The sequence below is a fragment of the Rattus norvegicus genome, chromosome 5 (genome assembly GCF_036323735.1).
Source record: "Rattus norvegicus strain BN/NHsdMcwi chromosome 5, GRCr8, whole genome shotgun sequence".
NCBI classification, from domain to species: domain Eukaryota; kingdom Metazoa; phylum Chordata; class Mammalia; order Rodentia; family Muridae; genus Rattus; species Rattus norvegicus.
The window spans coordinates 40212990-40229642 of NC_086023.1; the positions used below are offsets into that span (position 1 = coordinate 40212990).

At 38.7% G+C, this 16653-nt stretch overlaps 2 protein-coding genes and 1 pseudogene across 4 annotated transcripts in view; 2 read left to right on the forward strand and 1 right to left on the reverse strand.

Moving 5' to 3' along the window:
- The window catches only part of Pnisr (PNN interacting serine and arginine rich protein), a 29406-nt gene extending 22776 nt beyond the window's left edge, over positions 1-6630 (forward strand). For both annotated transcript variants that reach the window (NM_001025274.2, XM_063287295.1), the window contains 4 exons: positions 559-612; positions 1708-1878; positions 3720-4806; positions 5040-6630. In NM_001025274.2, coding sequence (NP_001020445.2) covers positions 559-612; positions 1708-1878; positions 3720-4806; positions 5040-5070 — 1343 coding nt within the window. In that variant the 3' untranslated portion in view covers positions 5071-6630. The remainder of the gene's footprint in view (positions 1-558; positions 613-1707; positions 1879-3719; positions 4807-5039) is intronic.
- Positions 6631-10594: 3964 nt separating this feature from the next.
- Kat2b-ps1 (lysine acetyltransferase 2B, pseudogene 1) lies at positions 10595-11962 on the reverse strand (annotated as a pseudogene).
- Positions 11963-13323: 1361 nt separating this feature from the next.
- Positions 13324-16653, forward strand: part of Coq3 (coenzyme Q3 methyltransferase) — a 31071-nt gene continuing 27741 nt past the window's right edge. The window contains exon 1 of one of the 2 annotated variants that reach the window (XM_017593201.3): positions 13324-13502. In XM_017593201.3, coding sequence (XP_017448690.1) covers positions 13394-13502 — 109 coding nt within the window. In that variant the 5' untranslated portion in view covers positions 13324-13393. The remainder of the gene's footprint in view (positions 13503-16653) is intronic. The other variant, XM_039109358.2, reaches the window with a different exon arrangement.

A 16653-nucleotide genomic window follows, 5' to 3' on the forward strand; every position in this document is an offset into this window, starting at 1 on the left:
TTTAAATATTTTCTCCTTGCATGTGTTAACTCTCTGGGAAGATTCAGCTTGTAGATATCATATAGGAACCGTAGAAATACTTTGTTTTCTCTGACCTACCTAAGCACAGATAGCATTCATTCTGTGTAGTACTCTAAAACATGGTGTGGAAAATTCCTCATGTTCAATTTAATTCATTTGAGGCTTTTTTCTTTTATAAAATAGATGTCTTGGTATTTAAATGTGACTTCTGTACATTTTAGATGAATTATGAATTACAACATGCCTTCAGAGTTTTCACTTTTCTCAGTTATTCTTATGAAACAGTGACAACCACCTTCCCATATGATTTTAGTAACACTTTTCCCTCATCATAAACCAATTTCAGCTCACATCAGAATTGTAATTTCAAAGCCAGACATGCTACTGGTTTTAAAATGAATGTTATGTTTTTAATGTTTCTTCTCTCCCCAAAAAGCAGCGATAGTAGTAGATTTAACAATACCGTAGACTCTCATGACTATGAAATCGTGGCTATTTGTGTTAACATGTTGTTCCTGTTGTTGATGTGACACAAAGCTCCTGCAAAACAGCTGGCACAGTCCAGTGCACTGGCCTCCCTCACCGGCCTCGGTAAGTGTCTCAGTGTGCACGCGACAGGGCTAAAGGGGGACCGCTGACTTGACTTGTTCTGTTGGGAATGCACTGTTCCTACGTACTTTATGAAACTTAGAAGTCAGGCTCACGTCAGTCTCAAAGCTTTATCTAGTTCTCTGAGTAAACATTCATGGTAGACTGATGATAAATGGGATAGTTAATGTTCATTTGGGTAAGTTGAATGGAGGATCTCCTCGTTAATTGTTCTAGTGTGTATGTAATATATAATGTGTAATGATATGTTATATATTATATACACATAGTTCGTACTTAATAGATAATGGTTTACCTAGTTTAGGTAGTTTCTAAACACGCTCTTAAAATTATGACATACATACATAGGAATTTACCCAGACAATAATGAATTTGATGATATACATGAATTGTGTTGGAGCAAATCAAGTTTCAACGTAGAGGAAATGGGTTTATCTTACAACAGTAGTGTTGTGTTCATAGTTTGCTATTTGCATGCTATTAAGACTAAAGCTTGAGTTTGCCTTTTCCACATCTTCATGTTAATTTGTGTGAGGAACAAGAGAAATGGGTAGAATAAAATGCCCATGTAATTTTGGTATTATACTTTTGAGATCACTTCGGGGTGGTGAGTAATTCACATCATTTTTATACCAGTGAGAATTATATTATTCTAAGTTACTAGAGAAAATTTGTGTAGCATCCTTCCTGAATTTAGGAAACTTTGAACAATAAAATAATTAACTTGAGGAATATTTTCAGAATCATCCTCAATTTATTACAGTAATTGGATTGGCTTAACTGTAGTAACACTTGCCATGTTAGATGCTTTTGTTGGTTAGCATGGACAGTAAAAGCCATTATTATGATTCCTTGGTGGTGAGAAATATATGAAGTAGTCCAAGGAGTAAGATATTAATATCGCCATTGTCTGAGGATTCTGAAAACTTAAACTTTAAGGTTATGTCTCTCCCCACCCTGAATAAGCACATTCTACCAGGAAAAGGCAATGAAAAACAAAATTTCTTCTCGGTCTTAAAAAGTTTTTAGTGACTCGTGTAATGTTTGCATATGATGGATTGAGTTTTATGCACACAGGTGGACTGGGTGGTTATGGATCAGGAGACAGTGAAGATGAGAGGAGTGACAGAGGTTCTGAGTCATCTGATACTGATGATGAAGAATTACGGCACCGAATCCGGCAAAAACAAGAAGCTTTTTGGAGAAAAGAGAAAGAGCAGCAGCTATTACAAGATAAACAGATGGAAGGTGAGCTTAGGCTTCTGTGGCTTTTGTCCAGTCTCACATGTGCTTTTGTGAGTGTGCTTTTGTGAGTTGGTTGTGCATGTTAGCTTTCTACTTCAGATCACCAGTAATAAATGAGTGTATAAAAGGCTTCCTGTTGGAGTCATTTATCCATGAGCAAGAACAAGTTCACATTTATACTTACTGTTCACTGTGTCCTCTGCTTCTATACCCGTGTCTCTCCTTGTGTATCTGTCCCTAACAAAGAGATTTTGCTCTGTATCAATTGAACAGCACAGAAAGCATCCCATGGGAGAAAGAATGGAAAACTGTACAGAAATCTTTAACAGAGTTTCACAAGGGATTAAGTCTAACTGATCTCACTGACCCAGATAACAAATGTCATCCTTTGTCAACCAGTGTTCATGAATGGTCGCTTCCAAACTGTATGGTCAGTTTTAGGAAGTTGCTTTTAACTTTTGTATTTGCTGCTTTTCAGCAAAGGATATACACACACATGTCCAGGTCAGGGGAAAAGAAGAGTAATAGTTTAAGATTACAGCTTTACGATAGCTTAAAGTAGATTCCATGAGAAATCCAAGGCAAGTAAAAGTGATTGTTACATTTTCCTTTTATAATCAGGGTAAACAAATCATCTGGGTGCACAGCAAGATAGCAAGCAGTCTTCTTTCTGTCCTAAGTGACCTCAAGGCGTATTACTAACGTTGGCTGTGAGGTCCAGCAAAAGTTGCAGTCTCTTAGAATGTAAGAGATTGTTTGATAATATTGTATCACCACAGTTATAGTTTGAAACTAAAATAGAAATATTGAAGCATAGAACTGGAGGCTACATTGTAAGTATGTGGTACAGCTGAGATCACATTGTATTTTTCCTCTCTTTTTACTTTGTCCCCATGATCATAAACCTGGGTATTTAGAAATATTTAATTCATGTTAAAATCATTGCAATGAACATATACATTTGAAAAAAAGCAGAATAGACTTTTGTAATAATGGGATATATTTACAATTACTGAAAAACAAAACCCTAGATATTTAGGGAAAATAGAAGATTAGACATAGAAACACTGTATAAGTACAGTTTTTGAGTATTTGTGATAATACAAGGAATAATGAGAGAGTCTTAGGGTTAATTTGGACAGCTCTTAGGAAATGACTTGACTTTGTTAACATTTTTCTAAAAATCACTGCTAGTCTTTTGTTGTAGTTACTGTTGGGGTTTTGGGTCTTGTTAATTTGTTTTTTTGTTTATTTGTTTGTCTTCTTTCTCTCTCACTCTCTTTTGAGATGCGTGGTCCTGGCTGTCCTGGAGGTTACTCTGTAGACCTGGCTGGCCACTCACAGAGACCTCCTGCCATTGCCTCCCAAGTTCTGGGATTAAAGCCAATATTCCTCACCACTATTATCTCTTTCTTACTAGTACTGGACAAGACGGAAGTCTTTTCTTCTGTCATATGGACCCCTGTGTTTTGATAATTGTATTGTCTGGTCTAGAATGGTAGCTGGTTAACTACATGTGGCTGTGGAGTACTTGAAATGTATTCAGTTGATATGTTGACTTAGGAAGACAATGTTAGACTTGGAAGATTTGCTGTGAAAAAAAAGTTTCAGTTCTTTTTGATGCAGTGTTTGAAATATCAATACTTCTGATATATTAGGTAAATGAAATGTGGGGATTGACTACTTCTTTATTTTTACCTTTTAAATATAGCTTTTAGAAAGTTTTTAATTACTTACAAGGTTTGCACCCTAATTCTAGTAAAGATGAGACTGTTGCCATAATTTGATAGTATGGGAATTTTTCATTTCTTATTTAGCCTTTCTGTGTCTTTTTTCTGTTTCAGAAGAAAAGCAACAAACAGAAAGGGTTACAAAAGAGATGAATGAATTTATTCACAGAGAGCAAAATAGTTTATCACTTCTAGAAGCAAGTGAAGCAGACGGTGATACGGTTAATGAAAAGAAAAGAACTCCAAATGAAGCTCCGTCAGTTTTAGAGCCCAAAAGAGAGCACAAAGGGAAAGAGAAGGAGCGGAGGAGTAGGTCAGGCAGCAGCAGTAGCGGCAGCTCCAGTAGCAACAGCAGGAGCAGCAGCAGTAGCAGCTCCGTGTCCAGTTCTTCCTACAGCTCCAGCTCAGGCAGCAGCTGCACGTCCTCTCGCTCCTCCTCTCCTAAAAGGAAAAAGAGACACAGTAGGAGCAGGTCTCCCACAGTGAAAGCTAGACGGAGCAGGAGCAGGAGCTACTCTCGCAGAATTAAAATAGACAGCAGCAGGACTAGGGTGAAGCTGAGAGATAGGAGGAGATCTAATAGAAGTAGCATTGAAAGAGAAAGACGAAGAAACCGGAGCCCTTCCCGAGACAGACGTAGAAGCAGAAGTCGCTCAAGGGATAGACGAACCAATCGTTCCAGTCGCAGTAGAAGTCGAGATAGGCGTAAAATTGAGGATCCACGTGGAAATCTTAGTGGGAACAGTCATAAGCATAAAGGTGAGGCTAAAGAACAAGACAGGAAAAAGGAGAGGAGTCGAAGTGTAGATAAGGACAGGAGAAAGAAAGACAAGGAAAGGGACCGTGAACAGGATAAAAGAAAAGAAAAACAGAAAAGGGAAGAAAAAGATTTTAAATTCAGTAGTCAGGATGATCGGTTAAAACGGAAGCGAGAAAGTGAGAGAACTTTCTGTAGGAGTGGTTCTATATCTGTTAAAGTCATAAGACACGACTCTAGACAGGATAGTAAGAAAAATGCAACCAAAGATAGTAAAAAGCATTCAGGTTCTGATTCTAGTGGAAGGAGCAGTTCTGAATCCCCCGGAAGTAGCAAAGAAAAGAAGGCTAAGAAGCCTAAACATAGTCGGTCGCGCTCCATGGAGAAATCTCAAAGGTCTGGTAAGAAGGCAAGCCGCAAACACAAGTCTAAGTCCCGATCAAGGTAGTATACTTTTTAAAGTATTTTGTCTGATTTTTTTTTAAGTTTTTTTGAATTTATTCAAAGTTGAAAGTGTCCTTTCTCTCTCTCTCTTTTATAAACTCAGTTTGGTATTTGTTAAATATTTTAAAATAATGTTAGAAAACCTGTATAAAAGTATTTATTTATATTGCAGATTTTAAGTATAAATACATTTTTATTTTTAAATTTTGTCTTTTCCCTTTTTTTCTTTACAGATCAACAACCCCTCCCCGTCGTAAGCGCTGAGGAATGACGTGGCAAGAATGCCATGATGCCATTTTTAAAAATTCCATGAGTTTAAGGGCTTGTCTCATTATAGAGGCACATTGTGGCTGTGTAGGTGAACCCAGATTTTTTTTTTCTAATTGTGTAAATAGGTGTCTTTTTCCAAATGCTGCTCCAAGTTACTTAATAGGATTTCTTTGTATTACATTTTTTTCAAGAAATAGTACTTAATAAGACTATAAATATGCCATTCTCTTTCAGCTGTAATGTTCTCAAAATTATTCTTGAATGTACTGTGATGTCAATAAAGCTCTTTAGTTCATTTTTGTTAAACTCTTGCACCTTAATTTTATGATTTTAATCTAAGGAACATACTTTTATAAAAAGGCAGCTGAAGTTTTGTATAACAGGTTTTAAAAGTTACTCCCATCTTCCCCAAAGAAAATGGTTTTAACAACAGTTTGTCAAAGTTTGTAAATTGTGCCCATGGACTTTTGTCAAATTCCAATTTTAACAGTGTGGGAAAGGGCCAGAAAATGACCTTACTTTTCTTTGAAGTCATCTGATCAGCTTTCTAAACTTTTTTGGGGGGTGGAGGGGGTGTTCAAGTAATATATATTCTCTGTATAAGATGTGATTCACTCCTGTAAAATGAAATTGCTGGAAACAATCAGGCCATTACACCAGTAGAGTTATTTGTAATAACTATTTGACACTAATAGTCTGAAACTATATAGTCACTCCTGTTTTACTTGCGTAACACCTTGGGGGTACCCATTAACAAATAAGACTTAGGATTCAATATATTTTATATTTTAAAAATATAACATGACCTCAGCTTAATGGAGGAATACTGTATTATGCAGGATTGTGTCAATTACATAACATTAAAATGGTCTGATTTTCTCAGTTTCCCAAAACCACAGCTAGTGAATGGTCCAGAATGAGTCACGGCTTAATGAATAGTAGGCATTTGCCAAGTGTCCAGCTGCTCCAGGGTCTGAGTTTTTTAAGATGATACACTCAAACAGTGATAGCTGAATCTCTGGAAACAACACTTTTCAAATTTTCTCTTAAAAAAGAGAAGTGCAAGTGCAGAACACAGAAGACAAAGTATTATGCTTTCTTACCAGCAATAGTTCATTTAAAATAATGCCAGGCTTTTGCCAAGATCAGTGTTCCCTCAAAATGAAGACAGAAATAGATTTGTTTGTGCATTCTTGTACCTCGACATAGCATCTTAATTTTGAGCAGTTATGCATTTATCTAAAGGAAATAAATCTGTGAATAAATGCATGTTTACCAAAATGGCTGTTTACAGTGCATTTAGTTACAATATTTATAAAGTTGCCATTTCAGAGAATAAGTAGTTTGGAGTTCTATACAGTTTAGTCATCAGTAACATCTGGAGACAAATGTGCAATATTTTTTATGTAGGTGAGCTAACACAGTGTATCTAATTGAAGAATTCTGATTAATTTGTAATAGATAAGTTGTATAAAATTTTCATACCTTAAAGTGTTTTAGATCAATCTTCAAGGTGAAGTATTATTTTCAAAATAAAATTCTAATGAAAAATTCTGCTGGCTATGATACATACATTTTTAGACATACAAATGAAAACCAAAGGGAATTCGCCATTTTTGCTTAATAATTTGCATGCTTTTTATCATTAAATCTAACTTTTTAAAGCCAACAAAGTATTCATGATTATTAAAGATGCACTTGTGTTATGATTGTATTTCCAACTGTCAAATTTTTTTTTAAATAGGGCCTGAATAATTTAGGATACAAATGCTAAATTGTATACAAATATTAGATGTAAATTTCGGTTATAAAATACTTTTTAAAATTATACTTTTGAAAATTGAATACATTGAATTTTTGAGACAGTCAAACTGAATTGGTTGATCAGAATGTCTTTAAGAGATTCCCTTTTGAGAGTCTGGAGAGATGGCTCAGTGGTTAAAAGCATTTACTTCAGTTCTTACAGAGGCTCCAAGTTCTCTTCTCCACACCTACACTAGGTGGCTCACAGCTGCCTGTAACTCCAGCCCCATGATTAAGACACCCTCTCTAGCCTCTCTGGGTACTTACCTACACGTGGTACGCACACACATGAACATGGAGTAGAGAGAAGTGCTATAGAACAATCTGTGAGTCATTATTTTTACTTTAATAAGATATTCTTAGTATTAAATAATATTATTTAACTTAAATAGTATTGTCCTGTAATACTACACTTTCTGTGCATGCCTGCACATATATATTGAGTGTGAAAAACGCTGAAGGAGTCAGCATTCTCTAGTGTAGGAGTCCTAGTGTTCTTGTGAATATGGGTGGACTCCACCCCATTAGAAGAATTATAAGATTTGTTTAAGGCCCCAAAAATATCAATATTGTGCAATTCCAGTAATGTAAACTGCTTTCTGCCTTTGTAAACTGTCTTGCTGACTTTTTTCTGAAGTACTGAACAAAAGGTAAATGTTCAATACAGTCCATTTTAGTATAAAAAGTCTTTAAAGAAACATGAAGGGATTTAGCTCAGTGGTAGAGCCCTTGCCTAGTAAGCGCAAGGCCTTGGGTTCGGTCCTCAGCTCTAAAAAAAAAACCAAGATAACAAAAAGAAACATGAAGAATAGTGGCAGAAGAGCTTTGCAACTTTTTAAAAATCCTTTGAAATGTATGTATTTTATGTGTATCGGTACATTGCCTTCAATGGTTTACACTAGGTGCGTTCTTGAGTTACAGTTGTGAATCCATGTGGACGCTGGGAAGTAAAGCTGGGTCCTCTGGAGGAGCAGCCAGTGCTCTCAGCCCCTACACCCTTTCACCGATGGATCCAGGATTTGTTTTCTTAATGAGGGGTGTGTGTGATCACTCTAGACCCTGAGCTTTAAAACTTTTTATTTGGAAAGTTTTAGGAGTTGAAAAGGCTAAACATTCCTATAATAAGTTAAAACATTTTTAACATTGAAGTTTCTAAACTGAACTAATGGTAGTGAATGTCTATCTGTGTTAGGATGCCCAAAAGGACCTAAAGCGGTTGTTAGGTGCCCTAGGTAGGGAATTCCAGATGGTTGTGAGTCACAGTGTGAAAACTGAAACTTGGGTCCTCACTGAGCCCTTTCTGCAGCTCCCCTTCAAGCTCAGTTTTAAATAGAATTTGGAGATAGAGTTTCTCAGGGTGGGTACCATGCAATACACTTTGCATAAATCCAAAGCTTCATTCAGCTGGGTGGGTGTAGTAGATTGTTCAAAGGGATAAAACTGGTATGGACATAAAGTGACTTGTCCTTCATTTTTTTTATTAAAAACTAGAAAATAAATGTTAATGGGTGTTGAGTTTTCTAAAATATGTCTGAGCTGGTTTACAACTTACTCTGGGTGTTTACTGCAACAGTGGCTACATACTGCCTTCACCACAGTTATATTTATGACACAGCTCACACTTAGTTTTTTTTTTTTTTTTGAGCTTTTCAAAATGTAACTTAAAACTATTTTGTACCAGTATAATATATCAATTTTACAAATGTAAAGTTTTTGTCAACCGTTAAAGCATTTGCGAAAACCACATTCTACTTCTGCTTTATTGCATAATATAAGAAAATATTAATTTTATATTAGAAAACATAAAAATGTTCTCAGTATAGAAGAGACCATCTGATTTTAAAGACATTCCTCTTTAAGAATGTCTAACAAACTTTAACAGGATATGGAGTTGGACATACGCTTCAGCAAGATTAGTACAAAGCTGTTTTTTTTTTTTTTTTTATTCATTTATTATATATAAGTACACTGTAGCTGTCTTCAGATACACCAGAAGAGGGCATCAGATCTCTTTACAGATGGTTGTGAGCCACCATGTGGTTGCTGGGAATTGAACTCATGACCTCTGGAAGAGCAGTCGGGTGCTCTTAACCGCTGAGCCATCTCTCCAGCCCAGTACAAAGCTGTTTTAAACCAGTCTGAGATACTTAATGCGACGTGTACTATCATTCTTCTTTAAGAGTCTAGACACCACTGAGAGTGTTCCTTACACTTCCAAAGGTTGAGGCAGCTTCAGTGAACACGCTGAACATATGACATGCCTTCCATGTCAAAAGCAGCACTCCGTAGCAATGCCAGGATATTTTCCTTCAAGCACACTACCTCTGCAAGCTGTTTTTAGTGACTGTTAGTGACCCAATATAATTTATGCTGATAGAAAACATACATTAAGTACATTTTTAAACCTCAGCCTTTACAAAAAAAAATCAGTTTATAAATTTGTATTATAAAAATTAGTGTCAAAACCACTAAGGTGGCCTTCATTTAATATGGTTATATATTAGTTGGTTTTTCCCAGAGTCGGGGTGGCAAGGGTCCCACTTCTCTATGTAGTGTAATTAGGACACAAATCCAAGCTCTAAGCTGGAGTCCCAAGACAGATTGGTTAATGAGTTTGTACAGAGAATGTTAGTGGGATAGAAGCCTTGATCAGTGAAACAATGCAGGTGTTAAAATACTGGCCTAAACTTCGGTGAGAATTCAGTTCACCTCAGACAAACATAAATCTGGAAGTGCAAATGGGAAATGTTCACATAGACACTGCTGATGGGGTTAAATGTACCAGAAAATACAAAGAATCCTTATATATTGGAGCAAGGCTTCCCTGGCTTCGTGTTTAGGCCACATGTCTTAACATTGACTCAACCTCAAGTTTACAACTTTGTGGCCTGGGAATGGATCTTTTAGAAGTTGGACCCTGCACAAGCAGAGTCAAATATGAGGCGGACACATATCTGCCAAGAATTATTAAATAGTGGTTGTGCACTCTCAAGTCTGTAATAGGTAGCCAGAATGAACAAAGCCCAGGAACTTATAAAAAGTCCGTTAGGAGTCAAAGAAGCTGCTATTGTGGAAGCTGCATTTTTCAGAACTGCTCAATACACCTCATCTAGATGAGTGCTTTAAAAAATACATACTTTTATAAGTATACTTTCATAAGTTCACAATGAGACTTGAAACATCACACAGTTCATTCACCACACAGATGTATCATGGACTCAAAAGAGAATAAACTCTCATTTTCTATTAGAAAAGAATGGAGACATTCATGGTCAAAATTTTCTCTAGATTGCCCCAAATCTTGGAACTGCGTGTAGTTCCCAGACATACAGGTTTTGAGGAAGCCCCTGATCATCTACCATGCAGTAGTCAGCAACTGGACATGCCAGAGAAAAATTACATGATGGTAAATAGATTAGAATCTATAACAAAATCAATTATGATTTCCACTTGAATACATCTCTGAAAAGCTAAAAGGTTTTGTTTTTCAAAAGTGCTAATCATTAAAAGTCTCTTCAACACATGATATACAATTTAAAAAAACAAAAAAGCAACCAAAAACTTAAATATCCTGCTTTAGGCACACCCTGATATGTGTCTAAGGGGAAAATATCACTTATCAATCAACCCTGCTTCTTTTATTTTACTGAAGAAGAACTCCAGGATGCTGGCACATTTGTAGTACTTGCTCTTGGGAGGGTTTCACTCCTTGCAGTTAGTAAACACTCTCTGTAAGTCTGCCATGAATAACTTCTTAGACACACAGTACCTGTTTCCTAGGCATTCACTCCGGGTTTTCAGATCTCTGGTCCAAGCATCCTTGCAAGGTCTATGATGGTAGACAGACCTCACTGGTCAATTCCACAGGAATATCCCCCATCACTCGAGATCTCTTGGCGTCCTCTTCAGCATGAGAGTTGTTCAGTTTCCTCTTTTCTCCTGGGTTTGCTTCAAGCCCAGAAGAGCTTCTGGACCCAGGACCTGTTCTCCCTCAATTGATCAGCTCACGGGAAGTATAATTTGAACTGAACAATGCTGTCCCAGTAACAGGAGGACTGATCACTGTTTGATTCCTAGTGGGCTGGTTCTGGAATAGGCTGAGAGAAAATCCTGATCTCAGATAGGGGAGTTTTGACTATACACTTCTTCCAACATGGACAGAAACTTGGGAAATGTGTGAGGATTAGCATGGGTTTCTCAAGGGGCAGTTTGTCCTTTTCCTGTCTGGCTTGTTCCAAGAGTTGTCATCTCATGATGGTGAAGGTGGACCGAAGCAATGTTCTCCCAAACACCTTTGTGGTTTTGTACCAAGGTAAGCTGTCACAGAACTGTGGTACATGGCAGTAGCACAAGCACCTTGTGTAGTTTTTTTTTTGTATCCAGAGATGGCATCATTGGGAGACCCGTAGTCTCCGCTAAGACGGAGCCTCCAGGTGCCAGTAGTTGATGCACTTTAGAAACATCTTGGCCAGCTCGATTGTTGTCTGCCTCTCCTTTGATGGCAAGTGACTACACCTGCACTGTACAAAGTTGTTCACACCCTGTTCAAAACTGGGCTTTTCAAATGGCGACTTCTTCTCCAAGGAGCCTTCGACCACAGGTTGTAAAATAGACTTTCTCAAGAGCTTGAATAGGTAGAAATAAAACTTGTTTTGGCATCTGCGTCTTCAATTCCCAGGAGTCTGTTCATTTCCTCCGCTCACACATTCTCCAAGTGGGAAACATGAGCAGCAAGGTCATGGATGGCTACAGCTTCGACACGGTTCTGTCAAACTGACAGTTATCTGCTGGAGGTCTCCTCTTGGTGGATTAGGAGAGGGGTTGGGGTTCTCCAGCCATTGCATTTACAGTACTTGCAGGCAGAGTACACACCGAGTTTCTCCAGTTTCTTTGCCCGCGGAGCAAAAAGTAGCTGCGCCTACTTCGCCTCCTCCTCCCGCCTCCACGCCTCGTCCGCCGTGGCCACCGCAGTCTCTGGCCCTTAGGAAGCAGAGCTCCGGGCGGCGGTGGCCAGGTTCCAGTGGGCACAGTATGGGGTCGCGGGCGGCAGTGCTGGGGGCCCGATCCCGCCAGCCTCGGCCATGCCGCCCCGACTGTCACCGGCAGCCGCCAGGGTCCCCGCGGGCGTCGGTGGCAGAGCCGAGACCCTCCCCCACCAGCTCAGGCTTAACTTAAAGAAAAGTTTTTTGTTGCTGTGTGTGTGGGGGGTGCGGGTGGGGTTTCGAGAGTTCTTTGCTTCCTGCCAATATTTAAGCACATTACTTCCTGTCTTAGTTGAAGCGAGACTGATATGGCTGTGAAGTTGTGTGGTGTACACTTAATGTAAGTATGACACATGCATAGGAAGTCCTTACACTGTTAAACAGGTCTGCACCATTGCCTTTCCTTGGATCTGTCAATCTAACAAAAACAGGACACGTTAACTTTTGTGTAAAACTTACCACCTCCTTCATTTGTTGAAATGGCCATATATCTCTAAACACGGGGACTCTGACTATGATAGAACAGCTGATTTTCAGCTTATGAGGTTAATATTTTAGCTAAGAGGGTGTAAATGAAAGCTTAGTAAGTTTCGCCGACTTAAAGGATGACACTGCCTATTAAAATGTAGAATGACGCCCTAAATTTTAGGAATTGACCCTTCTTTTATGAGGAAAGCCTTTTTAATATGTATTTATTTATTTATTTATTCATTCATTCATTCATTCATTTTAATACCGTTCTTGGTTTGCTTTTTGTGGCTGTGATAAAAGCAACTCTAGAAAAGGGTTTCTTTGACGTAAAGATCCTAATCCATCATTGAAGGAAGTCGGGGCAAGCATAAATGAAAGCTGCTTTATCAATGTGGGCTTTCTGATACAACCGGGTTCCACTTCCCAAAGGGCCGGACCCTCCCACATCAATCAAGAAAACGCCACCACAAACATACCACACTTGAAGGCAATTCAAGTGAGGGTCCCTACTTCCTGGTGAATCTAATGTCAAGATGACAAAAAATAACGAGTGTGAAGTAGAATCTTACGTACTGATCCCTGTTTCTACTTCAAATAAGTTTTGTCTAAACTGAGTGTTCCGAGTTTTCTGCTACATAGCGGTCCTGTATGCTGTACAGGATAATAAGTCAGTTTCAGAAAACGTACTTTAAATTTGGACTTCTGTTCTCTGTGGTACTTGAACGCCTTGAAAGAAGTTCTTTCCATATTGATTTGAAGCATTTAGAGTCAGGGTCTTCCAGGCACACCATGTCTCTGAGGAGATATCTAGTAAATACGAAAACAGTACGGCGTGATTCCTAGGAAGAGAAGGTAGGTATTCGTGGCCTTTTATTAGGAATAGTTCATTATTTCATTGCAGACATAATTTGATAGACGAGCTCGAATTAACCGTGGCCACACAAATTCTCATTAACTTATGTAAATGCAAAAGCCTGCAGCTGCGAGTGTGGGAGGCGGAACCCTTCCGGTGGGGATTTGTTGTGAGGAGGGACCGGAAAAGGAGTAGGATTCTGGTCGCGATGTGGAGAGGTGGAAGGCTGAGCTCTCGTGGGGTTCGTTTCCTAGAAACACTTGGGTTTGCGTGCCCCAGCGCGGTAGCCGAGCCTCCTCGTGTAACTTCATGGACCGGTGAGTGTCGGTGCGGAGGTTCTTCCGCAAGCCTGGGTTGCCAGTGGCGGCTCTGCGCAAGCGCGGCAGAGAGCGGTGGGCCGTCCGGCTCTGTGGGTTCAGCCCGCCAGGTCGTCATCCTGCATGACCTCCAGGACTAGGTGCTGCTCTCTCCACTGGCTACAACCCCCAGTTCTGAGAAGCCAGGAAAATGCTGAGGACTAAGGATCTGGGCCTCGGAGAGCGTTTCTCGTGTGCCGCCGCCATATAGTCTAAGACCTTTGCCCTATTTTATTTGAGTTCTCAGAGCCTGTGGGCCAGGAGCAGTCCTGGAACCTTGCTGGAACTTGCTGGAACCTGGGGGTGGTTCTTGCTTTCCGTACCAAACCAAGAAAGACACACCGGGCACTCTCATAACACCGTTTTACTATGTTGTTGCTAACTATCTAACCAACCCTGCTAAAGAATTTAAGGCATTTATGTGCTTGATTGGCAAATAAGTTAAAGAAAGTAATTGCATTTGGTGCTATAGATTTTGAACCCCCAAGTAGTAAGCAGAAAATTAGGCTCATCCTTTACAAGAAAATGACTACTATATGGTAGAGATTGGTATGGTTGGGAGTTTTAATATGACAGTAACAGCAATAAATCCTACTGAAAAAATGATTAGTTTTTAAGAGAGCAAGGTGTAAGTCAGTATTAATGAACTTGGAGATTTAGACAGAAATACGACCCCAACTTTAATTTTTTGGATAGATGATTTTGTAATCTTACTGTCTTTTATATGCTTTTATTGTCTTTATATACTTTTATTCTCTTTTATTGTCTAAACTTTGTCCTCCAGAACAATCTGAGCCATTGTTCCAGAGATCCAGAACGTCTCTAGTCCACTTTTAAAAAACATTTTAGTGTGTGCCTTTTATAATAAGAAAATTAAAAAAGAACCAATAAAATTATACATTTTGTAGGAGGAGCATCTAGTCTGTATTTGGAATCAGAGATGAAGAACAAGTGTCCTTAGAGGGCAGGAGAGGAATACATGACAGGTTCATAAGAAGCCATGTGTACTCCTTGAAAGTGACTATTCTAGGGGTTGGGGATTTAGCTCAGTGGTAGAGCGCTTGCCTAGCAAGCGCAAGGCCCTGGGTTCGGTCCCCAGCTCTGAAAAAAAGAAAAAAAAAGTGACTATTCTGAGAGCTGGAAATGACAAATGACATGAGACATAATGTGTGTTTGTTTGTTTGTTTGTTTGTTTGTTTGAAATAGCTGAAACTCACTATATAGATCAGGCTGGCTTTAAACTCAAGGATTTGCCTGCCTCTTCCTACCAGGTGCTTGAATTAAATGTGTATACCAGCACACCGGGCTTTTAATGTTTGCCCTATGTGAAGGCATCTGTGATGGCCAGAAGCCAGCAGCAGAGTCCCCACAAAAGGAGTTACAGGTGCTTTTGAGCTCCCCAACATGGGTGCTAGAAGCTGACTCCAGCATCCACATGGCTGTTCACAACCCCAGTCCCATTGGATTCAAATGGCTTTCGTGGATACTGCAAACATGGTGTATACACAGTGTACATGTAGGCAAACAGGTAAAATAAAAGTAACTGTTAACCAGTTCGAGGCCAGCCTGGACTCTACAGCAAGTTTCAGACAGCTGGGATACAGCATGAGATCCCCATCTCAGAACAACAGTAACACAAACAAACAAACAAGCAACAAAAACTGGAAAAACCTTTATGCAGACTACAAAAAGGCAAAAGTGGTATGTAAATGATGATCATATTTAAAAAGAGATACTTTAGCTCACCCATGGTGATTTAAAGCCACACTAGTAAAGCATTTTCACCAATTGTCAAGGATAGAAATATCTAATTAGCATTGAATGGGTGGTCAGTATGAATCACCAGGCACTAGACACTTATCTATATATTGATTATACATTGATTTAATATCTGTGAATGACCATTGCTCACATTTGGATATATTGTTTGGTATTTTAATATATAGAAAATTATTTAATTCAGTTCCATGGTTTTTGTATTAGAAAAAAGAAATAAGTTAAATGCCCCTTAATAAGGTGCTGCTTGAATAAATTGTAACAGAGCCATACAAGGGTTACTGTGAAGTTCTTAATTAAAGCAAAAGAACTTCTTTATATAATATTATGAAGCAGTCTCCAAGAAAAACTGGTAGATTAAAAGAAAGAAAGAAAGCTGCAGGAGAATGTGTATGTTGTGCAAAATGTCAGGAATGGACACATTAAGATACTGGTGTATGTATACAAAGTTTCTGGAAACTTGCACACAAATCCAGTGACCAGCTGTCTCTAAGGAGAGAGACTGGATGCTCACAGGAGTGTTGGAGAGATAGCCTATAGTGAACTTTGTGATTAGAAAAGAAAACTAAGACTCACAAATTGAAAAAAGAAAACCTGCCCCAAATATACAAATATTCTTTGTTTAGATTGCATGGTTATACTTTTTGCTTGTCTTTGGGACTTGGCCTCACTATGTGGTCCTGACTGACCTGGACCTTGCTGCGTAGACCAGGAAGGCCATGCTCTTAAAGGCATGGATGACCAGACCCAGCTATAATTGTAAATTTGTGTTTAAAATAGGAGAAAAAAAATATGGTCTTCATTTTTCTGAATCTGGCTTATTTTGCCTAATTGATTTTTACTTGATTTATTTTCCTGAAAATACCATTAATCTCGTTTTTCTTCAGGCTATATAAACTTTGTTGTGTGTATATACTACATTTTCTGTGTCTGTTGGTGGATAGCTAAGTCGCTTCCATTCCTTGGCTACAGTGAATACTTAAGTTATAAGAGTGGATATGGATGTACTCTGTGTGTTGATTTAAGAGTCCTTTGGCTAGAGACCAAGGAGTGGTGTGGCTGCATCTGATGATGGTTCTGTTTATTCTTTTATTTATTTGTTTGTTTGTTTATTTATTTATTTATTGAGGAACCTCCACACAGATCTCCATAGTTCCTGCATAAGTTTCCTTGTGTTTCCCTGAGAGCTGAGGTCCTTGAATACTTTGTCAAGCTTTATTGAGCATTTGTGTTCTGGTAACTTTCCCCCTATGTATCTGTTTTGTGTGATTGTGGGCATATGTATGGAGGTCAGAGGATAACTTGTAGCATTTGGTTCTCTCTACCATGCAGGTCC